Here is a 23273-nt window from a genome sequence, read left to right as displayed (position 1 = left end):
ATCAGGACAGAGCGGCAATAGCCATTACTGATGGGTGGACAACAGAGCCACGGCAAACCAGCTTGCATGACGCTGTAAATCGTCTCAACTGGCAGGAAAAAAGAGATGGATGTGCATGTGAGAATGCACTAAAGCGACAGCACAACAATGTTAACCATGCAGCCAGTCAGGAAGGTCATCATTTTATGATGACTGCACCAGAGGCCGGGCTTGCGCTTGACCCGTAACAAAAGCACTTCTTATTGTCGAATGCATACTTTCCTATGTGATCGACAGTCACCACGCAGCGCTTCGCTGTGTTCTCAAGACCTGGGAGGGAAAGTCCTGGTTTTTTTTTTAATGAAACGTTCAAGGGTTGTTGCATTTGTCAAAGCTGTATTCGTGTTTGTGTTTGCTAAGTCTCTGTTTTCATTTTGGTTTACGACCTCACTTTGAACTGCACCTCCGCTCTCCCGCGATGAAGTTTCCAGACATTGTGGGAGAGCGTCTGTGTCAGGGCACCCATCCCGAACATCTGCTTGCCACTTACGACGGGCATTTTAATTGATTTTTTTATTTTGCCTTTGAAAAGTCTGGAGTCAGCATTGCTCTTTTTGTCAACTTGTCTGAAAAGGAAAATCGATCAGATGTTTTACTCTCTCTGACAGGCACATTTCCTCGAGGACACAGCTGATTTGCAGTTCTTCATATGGGTGAAAATGAACTCCATACACAGCTGGTCTCAATTTAAAAATCCCATCACACCTCAACAGAGTGTCTGTTATGTCTACTCAGTTTTTTTTTGTTTTTTAAGAAAAACTCAGGGCCTCTGAAATTGAATTCATCCTGCATGCACTTAAAGCTCTAGAGAGCCGGGCTCTGGAAATGTGATGAATGTCATGAACATAGCCGGTCCTTCGGAGACAAACAAACAACTTCCCAAGTCACTACCAGCAGCATGAACCTTCAAAGAGCATAAACGAGCTTGTCCTTTCCCCTGGTTTATGGCCGGGAAGTGGAATGAGATCCTGTCACATGTGTGACTTTGAATATCCCAACTGTATGTGGGTTTCTGTTCTCCGTTTGTGTTTGTTTGGGAGCTGTTTTAAGAATCATTTCAACAGCTTTGTTTTTGTGCTTTCAGCCTGACTCTTATACAAATTCTTTCAGGCAATTGTGACTCATGCCAACCGAACAGATAGTATCTTGGTCTTTTTTTGGGGGGGGAGGGGAGCATATGGAAAAATACACTATGATACTACACTCGAATGAGTAAAAGTACTACATTTTATTTTATTTTCTGCTCCCCGCTGCTGCCAGTTGCCCTGTGCATTTGTTTTCATTCAACACCTTACAGAAGTGACTATGCATGGTTTGGCTCTGATACCTAAATTTAGCACAGATTGATTTTTGTGGGACTCTGTATTCAGAAATGCCAACGTAATTCAGTCGGTACCCTAAACGTGCTGCTTTCAGTACCCAACCTAATGATGTGTTTGGCGTTGACGAAGCGGACAGAGGTGAGTGATGGCAAATTTCACATTTAATACCAACAAATTAGGAGCAAAGGAAGTGTGTGTTTGGGAAACATTCATGACCGGTTTACAGTTGTCAACATGTCTGTCACAGTTGGCAAAGTAGCTTTAACTTGTGTTTCCCTACACATGCACGTACTCGTTTGTTTCCTTTTTTCCCCTCCATTCCTGACGGCTACACCTGGTTGAAGGGAGGTTCAGGTGTGCCATACAGACAGATAGTATATGTGGGTTTGAGTTTGATCTCTGAGCAGGATGGCAAACATCTGTAGTCTCCAAAATGTCAAACTAGTCCCTCTATAACAGTTACATCCGTCAGCCTTATCTCCAGCAATGGATCAGACCTAAATGATGGATGATGATGATGATGATGATGATGAGTTCCTTCAGCCAGGACAGAGACAGACCGAGAGTGGTCAAGTACAAGAATGCAGTGGAAAATTCCCAGGCAAAGTTTGGACCGAACCGTGAGGGAAGAGGGTGAAGATTTGGGGTTAGAGAGAGCGGGGAATATGGCCGCTGGGTGGGTGTTAGTGGGTTTTCAAGGGAGGAGTCGCTGGTTTGGTGCAGAGACAGCTCGCTGCAGTTCCTCCTTAATTACAGCTCTACTGAAGGACAAGGCCAGGCATGCTCTGAGAGTGCTGCTGTGTATGTGTGCAGCAGTGGAAAACGCACACTCATTCACACATGTGAATGTTATGAACACAGCTGCAAGCTTGAGCAAAGGATTTGTCCTTTTTGAGGAAATCCCATCATCAAAGCGTGCAAGATGGCTCTAAGTGTATGCGGCAGTCTGCGGTGCAATTATCAGCTCAAAACCCTGGACGTGGCTTCAGTGTAGTTTATATTTGTTCTGTTTTCTGCACCTGGTGAAAAGCTTTTGGATTCATTTCAAATTTGAACATTAAAGTTAAAGCTACTGCGCATTTCAAGGCTTCGTGACATCTTGAGCTATAAGAAGTGTTTGCTAGCTAGCACAACATCAACCTAGTTTAGCCTCTGCAAAGAGTTATTTTGGGAGTCCATAATTACAAAGGGAGGGACTGACTATGCTTCTCGAGAGCTCAGCCACAGAAACACACTCCCCACGGGCAGAGTCGCTCAGCTAACTCCAAGTTAGCTGTGTCCTGGCTACAGAAACGGTTCTGTGGTGACCAGTAGTAGCATGGCTAACATGAATGTGATAAACAAGTAGACTGCACTTAACACCTCGCTATAAAATTTATAGGTATCTTGCAGATGCACTAAACATGTAGACTCGTCTTTCAGATCCAACTGTGGAGCAAAGTAACTTTATTTTCCTAATTTGATGACCCTGGTGAGGTCCCCGAGGCCAAAATCATACAGCGCTAAATCCACCAAACATATGGGAGGACTGAGGGGTCCCTGTTTATTATTTTTGTAAGTTTCTGGTGTTTGGTTATTGAACCTCACTAACAGTGGTGTCAGTAAATGTGAAGCTAACAGAGCATGCACACACTTAACATGCACACAGTCACCAGTGTGTCTTATGCACACTGTAAAGATCACGCCTGTAGTCATTTTTGTGTCACAGCACATTTCATGTGTTGTGTAGTTTTGTTTTTCCTCTCTACGCTTACAGTGGTTGGAGCTGGTTCCGCTGAGAGGGAGTGCAGTGTTTCTTTAGGGTTGTGTACTTTTCTTGTATTCCCATGTGGCCACGCCACACTGATGAATTAAGAGGCCATTTCGTTGTTTGTTTTAAGTGGAAAAGGGGGGGCTGGATTTCTGAGTTTGAACCTTTTTTGTTGTCCCTGGTGAGGGAAAACACTCTTGTTTGTTGTTTAGCCCCAACAGATTCTATAATTGATATATTTTTTGTATAATTTATTTCTATCTTATATCATATATTACTTATATTTTACTCACATCTGGTTGTTAAAGGGGTATGTGAGCGTGTGTGCGATTTTTAGGTAGTTAAAATACAGTACATTGTCTTATATAGGTCATGAGGCTATAACAATGAGACAAGCTGTCATGCCCCTGCGACTCTGGCTGTTATTCAGCCATAACATTCAAAGTCACGATTTGATTGGCTACAATTGTGCTTGAAGCCTTTTATGATTGGCCATCACAAATCACCAGAGCCTGACAGTGGCCCCTGCAACGTGCATCAAAGTAAACCCCAATTAACCTCTAATCAAGGTGTCTTAGCTAAGGCCTGTCCATGATTTAACAGAGGGAGCTTTAGCAATATTTAAGTTATAGTGGATGCAACACTTTTTTTAGCAGCTGTGTATTTGTCACACAGGATGTGAGAGGTTCTCAAATGGCACTTGTGCATCTTTTAATATAATCTTGCAAAGGACAAACTTGAAGTCTCATAAACGTGGTTTACTTTTTGAGCCCATTTGGGGATGCAGTCAGCACCCAAACACCAATAAATTCCCACAAAGGTTTTAGGAAAAAGCCCTCCTCTTCATTTGATCTGATGAGCAGAACAAAAACACACACCGTGAGAAGACGCTGCCCACTTCTCCCAACCACCATCCCCCGTTCTCTAAACATGTGGGCCACGAGTCGGTGGTTGAATCAGGCCAACTCAGCAGTTCAGGACGGGAGAGGAAGGAAAAGAATGGAGGAGGGGAGGAATGAGCCCTGACTCTTGTCCTGGTACGAGTTGTGTCCTAGAGACTCCCTGAAACAATGGTTACTGACAGCTCATGTGGAAATACTCCCACAGACAGTTTTGACATGGTGTGTGAGAGAGAGGGAAGAGAGCAGAGGAGAGTACTGACTGTTTTAGCTGTAGCTAGCTGCGAGATGAAGTAAACTGCAAATGAAATCAGTGGAGCAAAGCAGGGGCAGGAAAAACCAAGGATATGTGTCACTGTGCACAGGAAGTTTTCTGTTATGCTGTGTGGTTGTGTAAGAGTTGATGTTTCAGGTGCTATCTTTCAGGAAGATGGAAGAAGGGGGCCTGTCCAAGCTTGCAGAGCATTTTCCCAATCGCACTCCATAGCAATTGTGGTGGTGGTGGGGCACTCACTTGGAGGCTGACTGACCCCTTTTTCATGACTCACTAGAGCTCAATGTGTTTGCTCACATTAAGGGAATGGTTGAGTACGTAGCAGTGCAAATCTCACGCTGAGGCTTAAGACTGAAGCCGTCCGGCTACATCGAATGTGGACAAGTAGTCAAAGTTCTGCTTCAGCTATCGCTTAATTTTAGACAAAATAAGCACAGTTGACTGGACGTGATTGCTGCATACTCGTCTGCTTGGATAAGAATGAAAAGATCTCATTTGCTGTCCAACGCAATATTTTCTTTGGCCTTCTTTCTTTCTTTCCTTTTTTAAAAAATTTTTTTTTTTTTTTCTACCATGAAGTACGGGAGATGAACGTCTCCAGAGGCAACTTCAAAACAAAGGCTCCCTTTTCCTGTGAGTTGATGTAAGACCCTCTCAGCACGAAGTCTTATTTGAAGAGAGGCAGAATCGCCCTTCCTCGGTTTCTCTTTGTGTGTTTCCCCTGAGCCGTCCGTTTACAGAAACAAAACTGGTGCGCAGGCAATACGACGACTTGTCCTCAGCTGTTTACACAAGAGCTGTTCTAAATTTTTCACATGCCTGTTTGTGCACTTACTTCCTTACCTGCCCGCCTTGATTGTCACAACCTCCGGTGTGTCCTGGCCTGTCTGCAGAATGTTTGTGTATCTGCATGTGAGCTCCAGAGAGACCATAATCCTCCTAGTCTGCCTGTCGTCTGTCACCTGCAGCTGATAAAAGATTAGGTTTAAAAGGTTGGGAAGGATGAAGCAGAAGGTCATGAAAACGGCAGAAGAGGTCTTCAAGAGTTCATTCGTGGTGTTTGAGATCACACAGATTGTATCATGAAGTAGCCTCTGTAAAAGAGTTCTGTTAAACTGAAAGGGTTATAGCTTGGAATTTATGTTTATTATTTTGCTTATAGGTTGATTATTTGGATACAATTAAACAAACCATGTTGGTATCGTGCTAAGTCGCAAGCAGCGGTGCAAGTTGAGGGGAAATAAGAATACAGTTAAACGGACAGGAAGTCTATGTGTGTTGATACTTGATGCCAAAATTCTGACAGCGCAGTAGTACTTGTTCTTTTTTGGTACATTAGCCAGTGTACTGGTACGTTGGAGATTAAGTCAGATTTTGAAACTGAAATGCTCCTTCAACTCAGATTTCCAACTCGGAGAATCTGAGCAGTCTTACCAACTCAGAATTAACATCCAAGATGGCAGCAGTGAGTGTAATGGGTAAAAAAAAATAGTGAAACTTCTAATCTGTGCTGTCACTGCTGTGGCTAAAGAAGCCATGCACAAAGCGCTAAGCAGCCTCTGTTCATGGAAAAAGCACAGGGAAAAACTACAAGCAACTAGTGCGGCGTAGGGCAGTATGACCTCTAATCACAATGACGATTAATTCAACGTCCTCAATTACAAAAGGTGCCATCATACTTTTCAGACCAAGGGAGTAAATACCTCCAGTTTTTGCAAACCACATAAAAGACCATCATCCAGATCATTCATTCTATCACCATCCAAACTGTTTTCATCCTCATGTTATTCCAAAATAATATGATTTCGTTTGAAATTGCTGGAAAAGCCACATTTTTTTTTTTCCATAGGCTAAAATGTTTGCAGCTGGTAAACAAGAATAAATGCTTGAGCTAATATAATGCAACTAGCATTATAGCTTGTGGGGTGATTGGTAGGCTACTTGAAGCCATACTAATGTTAACATTTGAATAAACATTCTGCCATCATCAATATCTGCTTATGTCAGTACTACTGCTACCAAGTGCTACATTTCTGCTATCATGGATTTACTTATTTGGATTCCAATTCCATCTTTAGATCAGGCCTACCATTTTGGACCAGGGATGATCTCTGATCAGTAGTACTGATACATGGTTGAAGGGCACAGTGTAATGTTCCCGTGTTTGTTCAGTATAGAGAATGATGCATCCAACTGAACAGCAGCCACTGTTTTCCGTTTACGCATTTTTAGTCTTTATTATTCTTATAATAAAATCTAAAACCTTTTTTTTTTTTTTCCTCTGGCAATTCATTCGACTTGTTTGCTCCTATTAAACTTCATGATCAATGCTTTCAGCATAAAGCATAAAACCATCTCAACAAGCTGCTGCAAATGGACCGTGTTCCCTTTTTCTCACTCCTGAAATGAGCGCACGTGAATAATATGCGCACAGGACTCGTAAACATTGTTCTCTCCATTAAACAATGTGAAGCTAATCCAGAGTCCCAATCTTTTCAGCCTGGGGCTCATTAAATATTATTTGATGGTTGAAGAGGCCGATAAGCTCGTGTTCGAGGGTGGGAGTGGAATCAAAAGGTTAGACTGCAGCTATTTTCTTCGCCCTATGTCTTCCGAGTATTCCTTAAGAATGTCTTTTTGTATTGTCTTGAAGAGACGCACAAAGATGGCTCTATTAAGAAACAATATCTTCTGTTTCCTCATATTTGAAAGCTTTTGGAGGCATTCCTCTTAAGTCTTTCCCGTCCTTCCAAACACACCCACTTAATCACTCGCATGTCTCATACTAACAGAAGTCCAGACAGATGGCATGTACTCAAGTCCAGGTCTGCTGCTGTGACCCGGACGCTGCCAGAATCTATTTCCCCGCATCCGTTCTTTGCCAGAATGCCTGTAAAATATATTACTTGTTGTATGGTTATGAGACGTGCGAGCGATCATGCGCCGGCGCTGAGTGTCGTCTCGTTGTCTTTTTAAATAAAAGCAGTCTGTACCTGGATTTTGTCTCAGTGCATCTCTGTGATGTAAAGAGTGTAAGATGTACATGAACTTTGGTGATGTATAAGGGTGTTTATATCTTCATGTGGTCAGTAAGCAGTGAAAGTAGAGCGTTTACCTGCGGCCATATGGCAGCAGAGGCTTTTGGGAGCTTAAATCAACAGCATGTGTTTTTTGGGGTTGGAAGCATGCATATGGTCAGCAGAGAGGCAGCAGGATTAAAAGCAGAAGCAGTAGTTGGTTATGTTCAAGAGAAAGATGAAGGGAAGGAAACTTGATGAATCCCACCCCCACCCCACCATCCACCCCCGAAGGCATTTTGTAAGTGGGAACACTTGATGGAGTGTACATTGTTCCTTTTTGAAAAGTTGAAGGAATGCAGGACCTGTCTACTTCGCCACACTCCTCCCTCTTTGATGTTTCACTCTCCCCTCCTCTGTGCCTTCTCAGCCACCACCCCCCCTCCTACACATAAACACAGATTAATCTCTTAAAGTACGCGTGCACACACTCCCTTTTCCATTAAATGCACTCCTATTTTCCCTTAACTTGCATCTTCCCTTCTGACTTGGCCCGACACCCACATACGTAAAGTTTCTGGTGGTTTGTGAGGTCAGAGGGGGCGTGATGGGGGTGGGCGATACCTGCAGCGAATCTCAAACCTGTGACTCTCTCCACACCCCACCACGCAGACGAGCCAAGCCAGAGTGGAGCAGACAAAGCAGCTCCATTTAACTTGTCCCAGATGTGCAGCCCGGCCTCTGTGTGCTGCAGAAACTGTTAGCTGAATGAGTGAAGCCGGTGTGAACGCGGTGCGTGCAGAGTGTGCACCCAAAATCTGTATTTGGCACAAGCTAAGACTGCTGTTTCCCTGAAGCTAACGGTTTATATTTCTAAACTGACTGTCCCTTGTTTTTATGTTATCCCATAATTTTTATTTTTATTTTTTTTATTATCTACCTGAAGCATGCAGAGAATATGAATGCAGACTAAACAAAGGATTGTAGGTCTTTGAAGTGTTAAGCAATCTCCATGACAGTCGTGGCTCTAAGCTGTGGTTTGCTACCATCTTTGTGGAATTAGCAGGTTGAAGGAGTTCACATTGAAGTGTATTTATGTTTGGATATATCCGTATCCTCTCTGTCACTTGTGGATGAACTTGTTTGAGTGAAAGTAGGACTGCAAAAATTAAGAAATGCTTCACTGTCGAATTGCCTGTATGTGCATAAAAAGCACAGTGAGATTTTACAATGTTAAACAGTTTAACTAATAATTAAGTGACTAGTTGCAACTGCAGTTAGCTTTGATGTATTAAATTCCACCGATCCTGTAATCCATTTTCTTCTGCTGATCCATTTTGGGGTCACAGTTAGGGATGGATATCGTTTAGGTTTTATGCAATACAAGTGCCAAACCGGTACTTTTGAAATGGTGCCGGTGCTTAAAGAATGGAGAACACTTTGTCCAAAAACCTCTTACGTTTTTATTTTTAGAAGTCTTTTTTTTTTTTTTTTTTTTTTTTTTTTCTGCAAAATGATAACAAAGTTAGCCTTTTCTGTTGATACAACATACCTCCTTTGGTTGGAACCAGTGCTTAAACAATGGAAAACACAAACTTTGTCCTACAACCTCTCATGTTTAGCTGCTGTTGTGTTTTTTTTTTGTTTTTTTTTTTGTTTTTTTGCAGCTATAGGGCATATATGGTATCACTCTATCAAACAAGAAGACAGCCGCATGTAACTACGATGGTGTTTGCTAGTTCACCTCCTTATGTGCATTAATTTAATAATGTGGTTAGCCTACTCAACGTAAATTACACACGAACAACATTAAGCTACTCACTCAGAGAAGAATGGCTGCTGCTGCCATCATCATCATCATCCGTCATCATTTCTGCTACACTGGCAGGGCTAGGGGCCAGGACTCTACTCTTCGGGTTCTTTGGGGGGGGATGTTGCTAACTCCGGGTCCGATAACACACCCGCAGTAGATGTGCTCGGTGTGAGGTCTTGCAGCAAGCTATCAAATACGGTGCATTTCTCGGCTTTTGAAAAAAACGCTATGCGTCGCCAGGTGTTTCATCAGATTCGAGGTGTTACCTCCTTTGCACAGTATCACCTTAAAGCACTTGTTGCAGGCTGCTGAGTTTGCATCTTTTTCTGTGAAGTACAGCCAGACTTTTGACCGCTTCGCCGTGTGCGTTTTTAATCTGTAGCTCTGCTCTAAAAGAACGTACGTACCTGGGCCCGCCTACTATCCTTGGAAAGGTAAAATGATTGGCTACAATCCAAACTGTATGACAGCTCAAGAAAAAAAAAAGCACCGAAATAAAGCACTGAAATGTGCGCTGCTTTTCGGTCTGGTTACTACTGTTTATGTCAGAACCGGTACCCATCCCTAGTCACAGTGGGGCTGGAGCTTGTCCCAGATGTCATAGGGCAAGAGACACCTTGGACACGTCACTTCTCTGTCACAGGGACAACATAAAGACACCCATTCATGCTCTAGCTTCTTTCCCCCGCCTTTTATCAGTTGCAACAATGCCATTTGTTTTCTATCTCCACACTCTTATTTTGAAAGTTTCCCTAGCTGACAACCAGCTACCTTTTTTGGCCTTCCTGTCTCATGTTTCTTTACCACTTGCCGTGACCGACTTTGATGCCACTGTCTTGGATTGCATTTGGTGACTGTAGTCTTCATTCTGCTGTGGACATCTGAAGGTGTCATTAAACCAGAATCTGCAGCAGGTGAAGAACTGGTTCATGTGGGAGAATGTAGTACCACTGTTGCTAACTGCCATCCGAGACGGTGGAGCTGGTCGAACCTCAAGGCTCAGTGATAACTCTGATTTAGCTGCTTATTGCTCTAATATACAAATGTTACAGTGTGAGTCCACTTATAGATCCCCTCCCCTTTACTGCCGTAAATATAATCACATTCTGTTGGAAACACTGAATGTCATGGAAATACGGTAAACCTTAATATGGTCTGTGCATTCACAAAATCACTGAAACTTCCAGTTAGCTCCTACCCTAACCCTCAGTGCAGCTGTCTGTTATAACCACGCACATTTATCGAGCTTCTCCAAATTTCCACTCGGGCTCTGCCTCATCCACCCCTGCAAGAATGTGAAATATGTTTGCATGTTTAAAAATGTCTTTATTCAGTCTGGATTCTTTTTCCATGTTAGTGTTAGTTGGAAAAATCTTGGCAGTAGTCTGCTCCTAAACACAAAGAGGGACTTCTCAGCCATCTCCAAAAGGGAGGCCCGGACACGTCCAAGAAGACGGATTGTTTTGGTTCCTCCATTTGATACTGAGACAAAGATGAAAACCTAACCTCTCATTTAAAAGATACCGCACGCTGCATTCTGAGTTTTTCTTGCCTTTTTTTTTTTTTTTCCTTTTTTTGACATGGGAAAGAGACGTAGAAATTTGCTGCTCAGCTCATTCTGCTGTATTTGGAAGCGTTGTGTGAAACCACAACAGATAGTCATGAAAACCAGCTATTTGCAATCCCACGCACAAGGAGAAAGCAACACAGAATGCTCTGCATTTCATTAAATCTCGTCTTTTCTAATGCAAACGGGACAAAAAAAATGTAAATGCGGGTAAAGTGGGGAAATGTTTTCAGTAGGACTCATAGGCTTCACTGTCCTGCATTGTACTGAGCTGTCTGGTTTTGTCCTGCGAGGCTCTGCTCTGTCATGTGAGGTTTCATCCTTTCCTGCATCATGCCATGTTCCTGGTGGTTGTGAAAGTGAGGAGCTCCCAGCTGTATGTCTGTGTGTGTCTGTCTGTGGGGCTCAGGAATGGAGCCCACTGCCACAGCATCCAGTGACCTAATGCAAAAGGCAGCAGGGTCAAGCCCTATTCACTGTTCTCTCTATATGCCTCGTCTCTCCCTCTCCAGTGATTAGTCTCTGCTGTCACTAAGCACTTTGTCACGCTTGGACGAAGACCCTGGTGGGGCCTGGAAGGGTTGTTGGGGCACAGGAATGTCACATGCATAGCTGTACTGTAGCCGGATAGACCAGCAGACTGATGCTTATAGGCTGCTGCTGCAGTGAGCTGATAAAATGCCATGTCCTGTGAAAATTCTCCATATCCAACACTTTTTTCTTTTTTTTTTTTTCTTTTTTTTTTAAATGAGCTGGGAAGTCGGAACTTTTCAGCATTATGAGATAATGCTGAAATTATGAGATAAAGTTTTACGTTTTGGACGCAAGGACGTTTTGGCATCCTTGCAGAAGCTCTGATGAAAAGATTGCAATCATGTGTAGTAAATAAGAGGCAGCCAAATGCTGCCGACCAGAAATGGTGTGATCTTCTCCCGTAACTCCTCACAAGAAAGCATAGCTGTGAAAATATGAAAGTGGTCCGTTTATACCTGCAATAACTGCAGAAACACAAAGTTCAACTATTAATTACCCTTTTAGGTTGACATTTTTAAAATTTTTATTTATTTATTTACCAATAGCAGTAGCCTGGGAGGTGTTTGATATGATGGCGAAGAGAAAACGAGTGCTTTACTTAAGTACCAAAACTGCAAACTAGTGCTTTTTGTTTAGATTGGCCTCGTGGTTGTTTTTGAAGTTCCTCAGCTTGGCTGTTTGTGTCTTGGTTGTATCTGGGCTCACACCACTGTGGAGACCACTGCTAAAGCTGTTAACCAGCTGTGTGTGCAGATGCCTCGACCCACTCCCACATTATGACAACTCTTTTTGCAGTGATAAAACCATAAAGCTTAATATCACTGATTGCATTTAATTCTTCCAAAAAACAGCTTTTAAATGGTGAGGAAATGAAGCTCAATCAAGACTAGCATGCACGTGAGATTAGCCAGTCAAATGCCTGGTATCATCTGGCATTGACATTAGCTTATCTTCTGGGGTTGCCCTTTGGCATACCTGAACTAACACTGTTTGATTAGTGTCTTACACCGTATTTGCAGCAGTGTTTAACTCCTATGTACACTCACATGATGGTACAAGACGCACTAATAACTGACCTTATCAGTTCAGGCTCTGGTTCCAGCAGGTACTTTGTTTTTCTCTGTGGTTGCACTCTTTTCCTGCACAGGTGCAAGCAAAGCTTTTAACATACTGCTCACACATCTTGAAGGTGACCCCTAACACTTTGTATGTGACAGTGTGCTGGACTGATTATGTTAGACAGAGTAGCTTATACAAGCAAACACACCCAGGTCCAATTCCCTGCGATTTTATTTCCCTCCGTTAAATCATGCGTGTTAGCCATGTTGTATCAAACATGAAATTACCAAAGCTGACAGAGAGGGCTTAAAGCACAGCCTCAAAATGGAAGTGCACTCTTGCTGTGTTTCATTTCCATCTACTTTGCCCCTCTGAAGTTGTTTTGAGTCAGTGGGAATGTCAGAAGACCTGCCAGGAACAAGTGTGCAGTGAGGTCCTAATGGCTGGGTCGTAAAACTTTTTAGATTCCTGCTTTTTATGGGAAAGGCTGGAAAAGCAGTAGGACTTGAAAACGCCTTCTTTTCACAGTTTTGGTTAACTAGAGGTGGGCTTGAGTGGATCAGAGGCTATTTTTCCAGTTTTTCCCCCTTTGGCTTTGTAAGGTGTGAACAGTATGGGGCATTTAATAGCAGCTGAGAACCAGGCAGAAACTCATTTGCTAACCAGCCTTTCAAGGATTCATTAAAAACTGTGGGTAAAACAAACAGAAAAATATATATGTCAGCAAAGGCGCTCATTAGCCAAAAAAAATGATAGTCAGGTTTAAAATAGGCACTTGCTGTGTCTTGTCTTGACGTAATGCAGGAGTTCAACCTGATCGGAGATATCGCCGACTAACCACCACATTCTTGGAGTGGCAGGCACACACATCAACAGAGAGCAGAATGTAGACTCCTTTTCACCTCTGACCTCAAAGCAGTCGGAGCCACATAAGGTGGTGTTCTGGCATCGTGGTGCATTTGGAGCCAGTATTGCTAAATAAAACTCCCTTTCACATGTTGATTTAAGCATTGCAACACTGAATTCCTCTCAAAGGAATCAGAGCTCCCGTATTACCTTTGCTGATACTTCACACCTCAACTGTTAAACGTTATTTTTGTTTTTGTTTTCATTTGTTTTTTTTCCATCTGTCAGCATTCAACCTCACTCCTCTGGTTTGGCTTGGCTTGAGTTCTCTAGTATTTCTGGGCAAAGTAACAGTACAAACAGCTGTTACTAGCGAGTGTGCATGCATATAAGTATTCCTAAATTTGACTCATTTTCTATTCCATACTGTGATCAACATTTAGTCTTCTCACGGGCTTTTAATTATTAGGGCGAACCTGCAAACACTCAGCATTGACCCGGCATTCTTTGATCAGCGGGTTCACATCAGCTTACCCATCATGCTTCATCATGCTGCAGGGATTAGGTTTGTCAGGAGTTGTTATGTTAACCATCGTGTTATCAGCTGGAACATGCTCACTTTGGGTTTGTCTGCGTCTCCCACACTTGGCAGGGCTATGACACTGATGGTTCATCCTTACTCGGTTCTTTTCCAAGTAGTTGACCTTTTTAATAAGATTTAGTTTAGAAACATCTTCTTTTTCATGCAAACGTTCAAGTAAGAGAGTTTTCCTGCTTTATTAAACCCTAAAGAAACACATGTGAGTTTACCAAGAAGGCATACAGTGTCTGTGCTTATGTAGAGGGGTTTTCAACAGGCAGCAGACACTAGGTGTTGAGCTTTTGCAGTGGAAAGGTGCTTTTTAATTTGATTAATATATTACCCCAGTCCAGCAGACAGACATGAACTAAGTTTTGTGGCCACTGTTGTTTTCTTCTTCTACTCAACATCTCAATTTGATTGGCTACATATCACCTAACTAGCTAGATATGATCCATCATCAGTTTATCTACTGATTATTTTCTTGAGAAACAGGTTTTTATAAGGACTTTTTTTTTGTTTTCCTAAATATAATATGACTTCAGGCTTTCCCGTGAAGTGTGTTGCAACTCACAGCGTTGCCTCTGGCTCTTTGTCGTTGTTATTTAATACCTTTTGTCTTGGCTCTCATTCTTTCATCAAACTATGTGGTATTACTTAGTGTTTGGTACTTGCCTGCTGAGGTGTATGGAGTTTGAGGCTTTCTTTTTAGAGAGGTAAACAGCCGTCTGCATACATTTTGATTGTGTCACAAGTCGTTTTTGTTGTTGTCATCGTTGTTGTCTTGGTTTTGTTTTTATAAATAAGATGGAGGGAAATCATAGTATTGGAAATAAAGAAGATAATTTGGGGCAGATTTTATACACAACCCCAAACAGCTTAACTAGTCTTTCCTCTTCAGCTCTTCCCCTTTGGGTATATCAGCACACCACTGTAGTCTGTTGTAAATATGCAAGTCCCTTAAAGCAAATTACAGAAATATATGCTTCTTTGGGGTTTTGCAGAACAGCTGTGAGCCATTGCATACAAACTACAGACTTTTCAGTTTGGGGGGGGGGGAATCATCTGTTGCCCCATATACCGCGATGATGTGGCGTGGCATTGCTTCAGACTGAGGTGAGGGTGTGGAAGGAGGGTGTTGCTCCGAAAACCTGTAATGACATTCTAGCTGCAATCCCACCCAACATGGTTCCCATCAGACAGACTTTCACTTGTGGTAGAAATTCCCGCGCTACAGCGAATGCCTCGTCTGGTTTCAATCAAATCAGCTTCTGCTGCAACATGCACAATACATTTTAGAATACCAAGCACCAAGTTTGATTATATTCAGACTGTCTCTGCTAAAAAATGCATTTTTACAAAGCAATTTATTCTTCCTTATCGGGCACTTCTGGCACAGCAGCTTGGCTTGAGTCTTTGAGGACTTGACAACATTATTTCATGCTGAGCCAGGAGATGTCAGTCTTATAGTTTGCACATTTTATCATTTCTATTTTTGCCTTGTTTTCATTGTGTTTCCCCATGATTTCTACGGTCGACAGCACTGCCGATTTCATGGGAGCTGCTTCTGTTCACCTGACAGCATTAAGACCCTGAGCACACGTTGCGTTTCACAACAATTATATTCTTTTCTCTACTTTTCATGTCCATCATACAGACATTATCAGAAAGAGATATGACACTCAAAGTATTCTGAATAGAAATTGTAGAGCTATGTTAACCTGCCGATGTTTAACTTTAAAGTTAATTCTCCCAAAAAAATTAATTCTCTAAAAACAAAAAATTGCAGTTGTCCCACCCTCTGACCCCACAGAGCCAATCAAAACTGATGCATGCACACAGTCGAGGTTCGCGACTTAGCTGCCACCACAGAGCTGGCAGGTATTTTGTTGTTAAGGTTGGGCTGTAGGTAAGTGTATTCAAAACATGACTTAACCCGCCTGGAAAACTTCCCAGATTCGTTGCCAAGATGCATGCAAAGAGGATGGATTTTGGAAAAAATTGAATATATTGCTTAGTCATCAGTCTGCACACAGAAGTTGTAGAGGGAGAACATACAATGATGATGAGTCGGCACTCCATATGGAGGTGTATGGCAAAGGTCCTGAGGCTGGAGCTGGCTCAGAATTGAAATTTATTTCAGTGTTTGAATAAAGGCCCAACAAATACTGTGTGCTGAACCATCAGTGCACAGTCAAACACACAATTTCATTTTTTTTTTCTTCTTAAAGTGTCCCTAACAGTCAGGCAAACATGAGTCATAGTAATGGAAGTGCTGGAGCTGATTCTCCTGTCTGGGGACCTTCGCTTCCTGTCACATCACGGTTTACTGTGTCCAGATTTCCTGCCTGCCTGAGAAGAGAAGATTAGAGAGCTTTTTTTTTTTTTCCTCTCCTCCTCTTATTTGCATCTTTGTCAGAAATACAACTCAGTGAACATATGTGTAATCATATGTGAGTCAATGTGAAACTGTAAATACACATTCATCCCTTTTTAAAAAAAAAAAAAAAAAGGTTTGTTGCTGTTGTTTGTTTAATGCTCAGCAGTGATTACTTTTTTTTTTTTTTCTTTTTTTTAAATGTCAGTCATTCACTGACAGGGTGATCCAAGCCACTGATTTCCAACCAGGGAAAAAGTACCAGAGGAGGTGTTTTTTCTGTAGCACAATTTTAATTGAAAAGATGAGTGAACCTGAACAAATTTGGCCTGAGAAGTTAATTAAAAGTAATTAATAAATGCAGACAGAACAAAAGGTAAGGGATGACTGGGTAAAATTGCTATTTAAAATGGTGTTCAGAGCAGTTATTAAATTACAAATGAAAATTGATCAAAGTTCAATAATGACTGAAATGGCTAAAAGTAATTCCTAGAGACTTTGTGTAGTTAAAACTGTAACTGCTCAAAGCTTTAACATATCTGATAAACTCTCTGACAGTTTGACATGATGACAAATGATTAACATTATAAACAATTAGGAGTTAAATAACAGTTGATTGGAATTGCTTCAGAGTTGGGGGGATGATGTTGTTCCTGTGGGGTTTGTCAGATTATAAAAAGGCTAGGGAGCACTAATCAAGTCCACCATGAAGGCCTCCATTGTTTCATCGATGGCTCTGAATCTGTGGTTGGAAACATCGAGCATTAACTGAGATTAGCAAACAAATCTTCCCTCAGCTCATTCTTTCCACATCGTGTTGTCTCATTGTCCTTTGAGGTCACTTGTGAACTGAGGTCGTGGAAGATGGTTCACTTTCTAATTAGCTATAAAGAGCACAATGAGGGGTTTTGTTTGTTTGTTTTTTTAACATTTGATACTGAGTTGTATGGGTTATGGTACATGTACCTCATGTGACTTTGTATCTGCGTGCAGAAATGCAACCCTGTTATCCATGTAGCTGCAGCCTGGTAGCAGAGGGGTGGGTCACAGCTTTCTGCACTGGAATGCTCAGCAAACTCAGCAGTTTATACATACACACACACACACACACACACACACACACACACACACACACACACACACACACACACACACACACACACACACACACACACACAGCATCTGAATCTAGTTGACCTGTTCAAGTTGCACTTTTGCATAGAAACCTTGTGAGTAAACCTCTGAGCACTCCGGTGTTGTTTATAACTTTCCTCTAATTAAAATATTGTGTCAAATCTGGAATAAAAGTTGTGTAAATGATTAGCAGGTGTTTCCCAGGACAGTTCGGGTCAGCTACATCTGTGCATCATTTGCACAAAGGTTTGTAACAGAGGTTTTGATAGTCCTTTTTATCTTGTTCCGTTCCAGATTTATATTTTTGTTCTTTGACTAGTTTTCCATGATTCATACTTGCAAATAGTTATTTTTCTATGGGGCCTTGGTTTAACACATGGAAGATAAACATTTTGAAATGGTTTTCTTGTCACTAAATCTTTTTCTTTCTCTGTCTCGTCTCTTTCTTTGCAGAAGAGATAGACTATACCAACTTTGCCTCCAACACCATAACACGTAAGAAGAAGCCTGTGGTCGCGCTGCGCAACGACGTCAACCGCAAGCGTCCTCACATCCGCATCGGCATGCCACAGGACTTCCGACCCGTTTCCTCAATCATTGATGTGGACATCTTGCCTGAATCTCACCGCCGTGTCCGCCTGTATCGCCACGGTTCAGACAAACCTTTGGGCTTTTACATTCGAGATGGAGTCAGCGTGCGCGTGACTTCTCACGGACTGGAGAAAGTACCTGGCATCTTCATATCTCGGCTGGTGCCTGGAGGTTTGGCGGAGAGCACCGGGCTGCTGGCAGTTAATGACGAGGTGCTGGAAGTGAACGGCATTGAAGTGACGGGGAAATCCTTGGATCAGGTAACAGATATGATGATCGCCAACAGCCACAACCTGATTGTTACCGTCAAACCAGTGAATCAGCGCAACAACGTTGTCCGCAGCAGCAGGATCTCCGGCAGCTCGGGCCAGTCGTCCGATAGCAACGGCTCAACCGGTCACATGTATGTAAACATAGGGGGGATGCCACCTTCTGGGGCGCATGGTTATCAGGATGACCTGGAGAGTGACGAGGATAATGACGTCGTCATAGAGAAAAACATCAAGAGGCCATCTCAGAGGTCCAATGCTTCGCTGGCATCCAGTGCGTCCCGCACACAACACCAGAATCCGACCACCACCTCAGGCTCGGCGGCCCCTCCGAGCCCTCCCACACGACCACTATCGGTGGTCTCCACTGCTTCATTCCACTCCCAGCAGAGTCTAAATGGAGGGTCCCACCACCACCAACACAGCAGTCTTAGCTACCAGTTCCACAAAGACCTTAACCTTCAGCATAACCCACACCAGCAGTCCCTTCACAGCCATCAACCCCACGCGCAGCTTCATCATACCAGCAACCCAGCCCTCCGCCACAGCAACGGCAGCCTGCACAAAATCCTCAGCTCACTGAAAACTGACCCACGAAACAGTCTCGCACTTCCCAGAGGAGGGGTGGAGGAGGACGGCACTGTCATTACCCTATAATACTTACAAACACAGACACACAAACATCCCGACTGCTCAGAGACTAAACTGGAACAGCTAAATAATGAGCATGTGCGTGTTTTGTCAGATACTAACTGTAACTTCTGTCTGGTTTTACAAAACCTTTGATGTTAGGAAGTTGCAAACAGGAAAGAGCATTGTGTACATATTTCTTGTGTTTGTTTTTTTTAAAGTCATCTTTATCATACATGAGAAAATTTGTATGTTTTGTAATAAGCATCAGAACAAATAACTGTTTTTAGGCGAGTCCACTATCGTAGTTCTGAATGTACCTACAGCCTCGTGTCTTTACTTAGTGACCACTTTTTATTAAGACCCTTTTCATTCTTCTTACTGGGACCAACTGGGGTTTGTTTATGTGGATGTTTTAAAGAGTAAATCTATATTTCTTATATTCTGATGAATGCTGTGTAGAGTGTTTTTGTTTTTTTTAATAGGTCTTTTATGCTTTATGATCAAATCCGTGTATCTGTTTCAATAAATTATTCTGTCTCACAATTATGCAAACTATAAATGTGATGTTTGCTCCACTACTTATGCACTTAATGGCTTCTAAATTGAGACAATCATTTCTGCATTTATATAATTATCTTTTTAGCTTGTTAGAGCTTTCAAACTACAACTGGTCACTTCATTAGGCACACCTTATTGTTGTTTTAACTCCTTATTCATGGCACTGATTCACAGAGGTGCTCATTCCTCTGATATTTTGGTCAATATTGACCCGATAGCATCACATCATAGCCACAGATTTCTCGACTAATGTCATTATCCCATTCCACCACATTCTTAAGAATTGAGAGCTGATGACAATAGAGGCCATTTGAGTACAGTGAACTCACTGTCATGGTCAAGAAACCAGTTTGAGGTTTGATTTGAATTCTGACATGGTGTGTTATCCTGCAGGAAGCAGCCGTGGGTACAGTGTGGTCATAAAGTGTGTGAATGTATGTGTGAATGGGTGGATGACTGGATGTGTAAAGCGCTTTGGGGTCCTTAGGGACTAGTAAAGCGCTATATAAATACAGGCCATTTACCATTTACCATAAAGGGATGGAGATGGTTGGCAACAACACTTTGGCTGTGTGTCGCTCTGCACTAAAGACCCCAGAGCATGCCAGGAAAATATACCCCACACAGCTACATCACCAGCTTGAGCATCTCTGAAAACGTCATCTACACACCGTGGTTCTAACAAGTGATTTGTTACTACAACTTAGAGCAGTGTGACCATTCTCCTCTGACCTCTGACAACAACTCATTTTCACCCAGAGAACTGCCACTCACTGGATTGTTTTATTTATTTTGGGGGGGTGTTTTCTCTGTAAACTCTAGAGATGGCTGTCTGGGGAAAATCCCAACATATCAGCAGTTTCTGAAATACTTAGACCAGCCCATCTAAGTATTTCAGCTATGCCACTTAAAAGTTACTTAAATCAACTTTCTTCTACAACCTGATGCTCTGCATGAACTTCAGCTGGTTTACTGACCACATCTACATGCAAAAATGGATATGAGTTATGTTATATACAATTTATATAGATATTTGCGCTAATGAGCAATAGTACAGGTGTACCTAATGAAGTGGCCAGTGAGTGTATTTACTTTAAAATGTATTTTTGTACTGAACAGACACAAGATGCTGTTAAGCACAGATGACTGCATGAATTGTACTAAACAAAATGGAAAAATAAGTTTTGGTTTCAAACTAAAGGCCAGAAGATTTTCATTCAACTCAAAGCTGATGGTGAAGAAAAGAGGCTGACATTCCAGTTCAGAGTAACTACACTCTAAAAAATATTCCTTGTGTTTGTCGGTAGAACTTAACAAAAAAGCATTTTTCTGGTAAAAAAAAGTAAGTTGCCTACATGTACACGTTTCAGTGAGTTGAATAATCAATGTTAGAAGTCAGTGCAACACAAAAATGAAAAAACAGCTCCTTAACTTAAATGTTTGAGTATATTGAATAAAATACTTTTGTCATCAATCAACAACAGAAAATATTAAGTTTGTGTAACATGTAAAAATGAGTTTCAACATCCTTCCTGTTTGAATTGAGACCATTCAGACAGACGAGGGCAACCCCGTAGCATATGTTCGTATCTTGCGCAACAGTTTCTGGATTCTTGTGGCTTCGTGGGAGAAGAGGTGTGTTTGCCCTCGACTGTGTTCGGTGAGTTAAGTAAGTACTGAATTCTAAATAGATGAATTACAAGTTATATTTGTACACTCTAAAATGTCATATTTAAAAAAAAAACTGAAATTTGATGGTTTAAATCGTAATTTAGCAGAGTAGAGCTGTTGTTGTTTTTTTAAGTTTAGCTAGCCGTTTCTTTTAGCTAGCAAACGTTCCTCACAAATAAAAGAGACATTAAAACATGTCACTTGTCAGGGTACATTTGGTTAGCTGATAGACCATGCCGACAGCAGAGCATGTTCAATTTGAACCCGTATATGTTCAAATTAACCGGTCAGTAGCTGCCTGCATTTTTATCATGGTGTCAGAGTAAATTCGTGTTTCCACAAGATGGTCTCGGGTGAGGTAACTAATTACTGATAGAGTAAAATGTGGTGAATTTATCCCTGACTAAAAGTAACTGCTCATTTGAACATATGCTTCTCATAGGAACCGAAAACACACTCCTCACTCATTGGATGACTTCAAGCCTGAGCTGATACAGAGGTGTGTCAGTCGTTTGAATGCAGGAGATGATCCTCTTGAGGAACATAATGAAAATCCATTGTGTGAAGATGTAGCAAATGAAGAGGATGAAGAAATTGGGGAATTGCCTAATTTAATTGAGAAACATTTAGCCCACCTACTACTAAAACTGGAAAGTATATATAATGTACCTCGCAGGTGTATTGATGAATTAGTTGTTACAGTTACAGTTATAGTTCATGTCATTCTCTGATTCAGGTCCTATTCATCAAAAGCACAATTGTGCTGTTGATGAAATTTAGGTTACATTTACTTTTAGTCACTTCATCCTATTGCTAGCAAAGTGGGCAGTTAAAGCAGGCCAGTGTGTAACAGTTTAAATTGAAGTTACAAAGATTACATCTTTATTTCTTTTAAAAACATATTTAAAATCAATATTTGGCACAATGCAAGTCACATAAATGTAATAGTTTTGACTTTTCACCTAATAAACTGTAAGTTTAAGTTTTGTTTTGCTTTTTTTATTCTCCAGAGTTCGGTGGAAATGAAGAGAGAGGTCGCAATCCGTTGCCTGAAGGTGTATCTGAAAGAGAAGGAAGAGGATCTCTTCAGAGAACAGCTGGTAGGTGAATCTCGCATTCTTTTGTGTTTTATTTTTAAATGGCACATAAAATGCTGACATGTTTCCATTTAAACTACCTACTTGCCAGGATGGTGAACAACAGTTCCCAGAAGAAATGGTAAAGATTGTAGTCACCAGACGTGCAGCAGTGTCTCTCAAAGCTGTCGCTAAAATTGTGATTGAAGGAACAGCAGTCCTGGAAGACCTTGATGTGCCCAGAGTGTGTGCCTTAATGATGGGGCTTATATACACTCTCAATCTGAGCTACCCAAAACAAGTAAAGAACACTAGAGGTATTTCTGGAACTTGATGGGCTTAAACCAGTCCACGGGTAATGTCTGTTAAGTGCAAACTTCTGTCATGAAACGAATGTGAATTGGACTGTAGTATTCCGATGTGCCTCTTACGTTTTTGTATGCAGTCCTAGATGAGTGTAGTTTTGAGAAAAGTTTGTAATACATATAATCTTAGCTTTGGATTGTTCTGTTGTTGAACATTAAAATCTTTTGTCATTTCCTTGATTCTGCGACAAGTTGAACAAGTTGATACCAATTTAAGTTAATGTTAATGTACATGAAGTACTTTTTTTAGTCATTTATAATTAAAGGGCTGCTGTAATGTTTCATTTATGTTGTATTGACACAGAAGTGTATTACTTTGAAAATGTTTTGTAATAAAATAATCAATTGGAATAAGTGAAATGGCTTTGTGTGATTTTAGAAAAGCTACTATAGAAACCTAAACTAATTGACATGGATAATTGTGAGTAGGATATATGTAAAAAAGTTCGTTGGTGTAACTCAACTAATGTAATTTCTCAACTTAATTTTACCAGAAATTTTAAATTAATATTAGGTTGAATAAACTTAATTATGCTTGTGGAGGTCAAGGTAAATCATGTTGGTTTGTTAAACAAGTTGAGTTAGCCAAACCTAAAAATTACTTGCTGAATTTACTTAATAATATGCAAAATTTGTAACTTAAAAAGCTGAGTGGAAATTGTTACCTTACTTTTTTAAGTTGAGGCAACAAAATATTTTTTAGAGTGTAGGAACTCATAACCACACAGTGTGGCATAAGTGATGTGAATTTCTGGAGCACCATTTCTGAAGCTTAAGTAAAAGTAATCTTGACTCGTGTAAAACCACAAAGACTTGTGGCTATTTAAAGGTGATGAGTCTGTAGTGATGTCATCTGCACCTCATTCAAGTCATTAAAAGCTACAGTGAAAGCCACAAAT

At 41.4% G+C, this 23273-nt stretch overlaps 1 protein-coding gene and 1 long non-coding RNA gene across 3 annotated transcripts in view; both read left to right on the top strand.

Moving 5' to 3' along the window:
- Positions 1 to 19208, top strand: part of pard6gb (par-6 family cell polarity regulator gamma b) — a 34476-nt gene extending 15268 nt beyond the window's left edge. The window contains exon 3 of the mRNA XM_085346542.1: positions 17665 to 19208. Coding sequence (XP_085202668.1) covers positions 17665 to 18728 — 1064 coding nt within the window. The 3' untranslated portion in view covers positions 18729 to 19208. The remainder of the gene's footprint in view (positions 1 to 17664) is intronic.
- Positions 19209 to 20861: 1653 nt separating this feature from the next.
- LOC146609704 (uncharacterized) lies at positions 20862 to 22448 on the top strand. 2 transcript variants are annotated; one of them, XR_014905079.1, is made up of 4 exons: positions 20862 to 20922; positions 21376 to 21432; positions 21944 to 22033; positions 22122 to 22448. It is a non-coding gene; the product is annotated as an uncharacterized LOC146609704 (long non-coding RNA). The 2 variants fall into 2 exon arrangements; XR_014905080.1 differs by having other exon boundaries at positions 20886 to 20931.
- Positions 22449 to 23273: the final 825 nt, after the last annotated feature.

The sequence above is a fragment of the Diplotaxodon limnothrissa genome, linkage group LG22 (genome assembly GCF_057381915.1).
Source record: "Diplotaxodon limnothrissa isolate DT_005_m linkage group LG22, D_limnothrissa_male_GT1.1, whole genome shotgun sequence".
Taxonomy (NCBI): domain Eukaryota; kingdom Metazoa; phylum Chordata; class Actinopteri; order Cichliformes; family Cichlidae; genus Diplotaxodon; species Diplotaxodon limnothrissa.
This window is presented reverse-complemented; position numbering and strand designations above follow the sequence as displayed.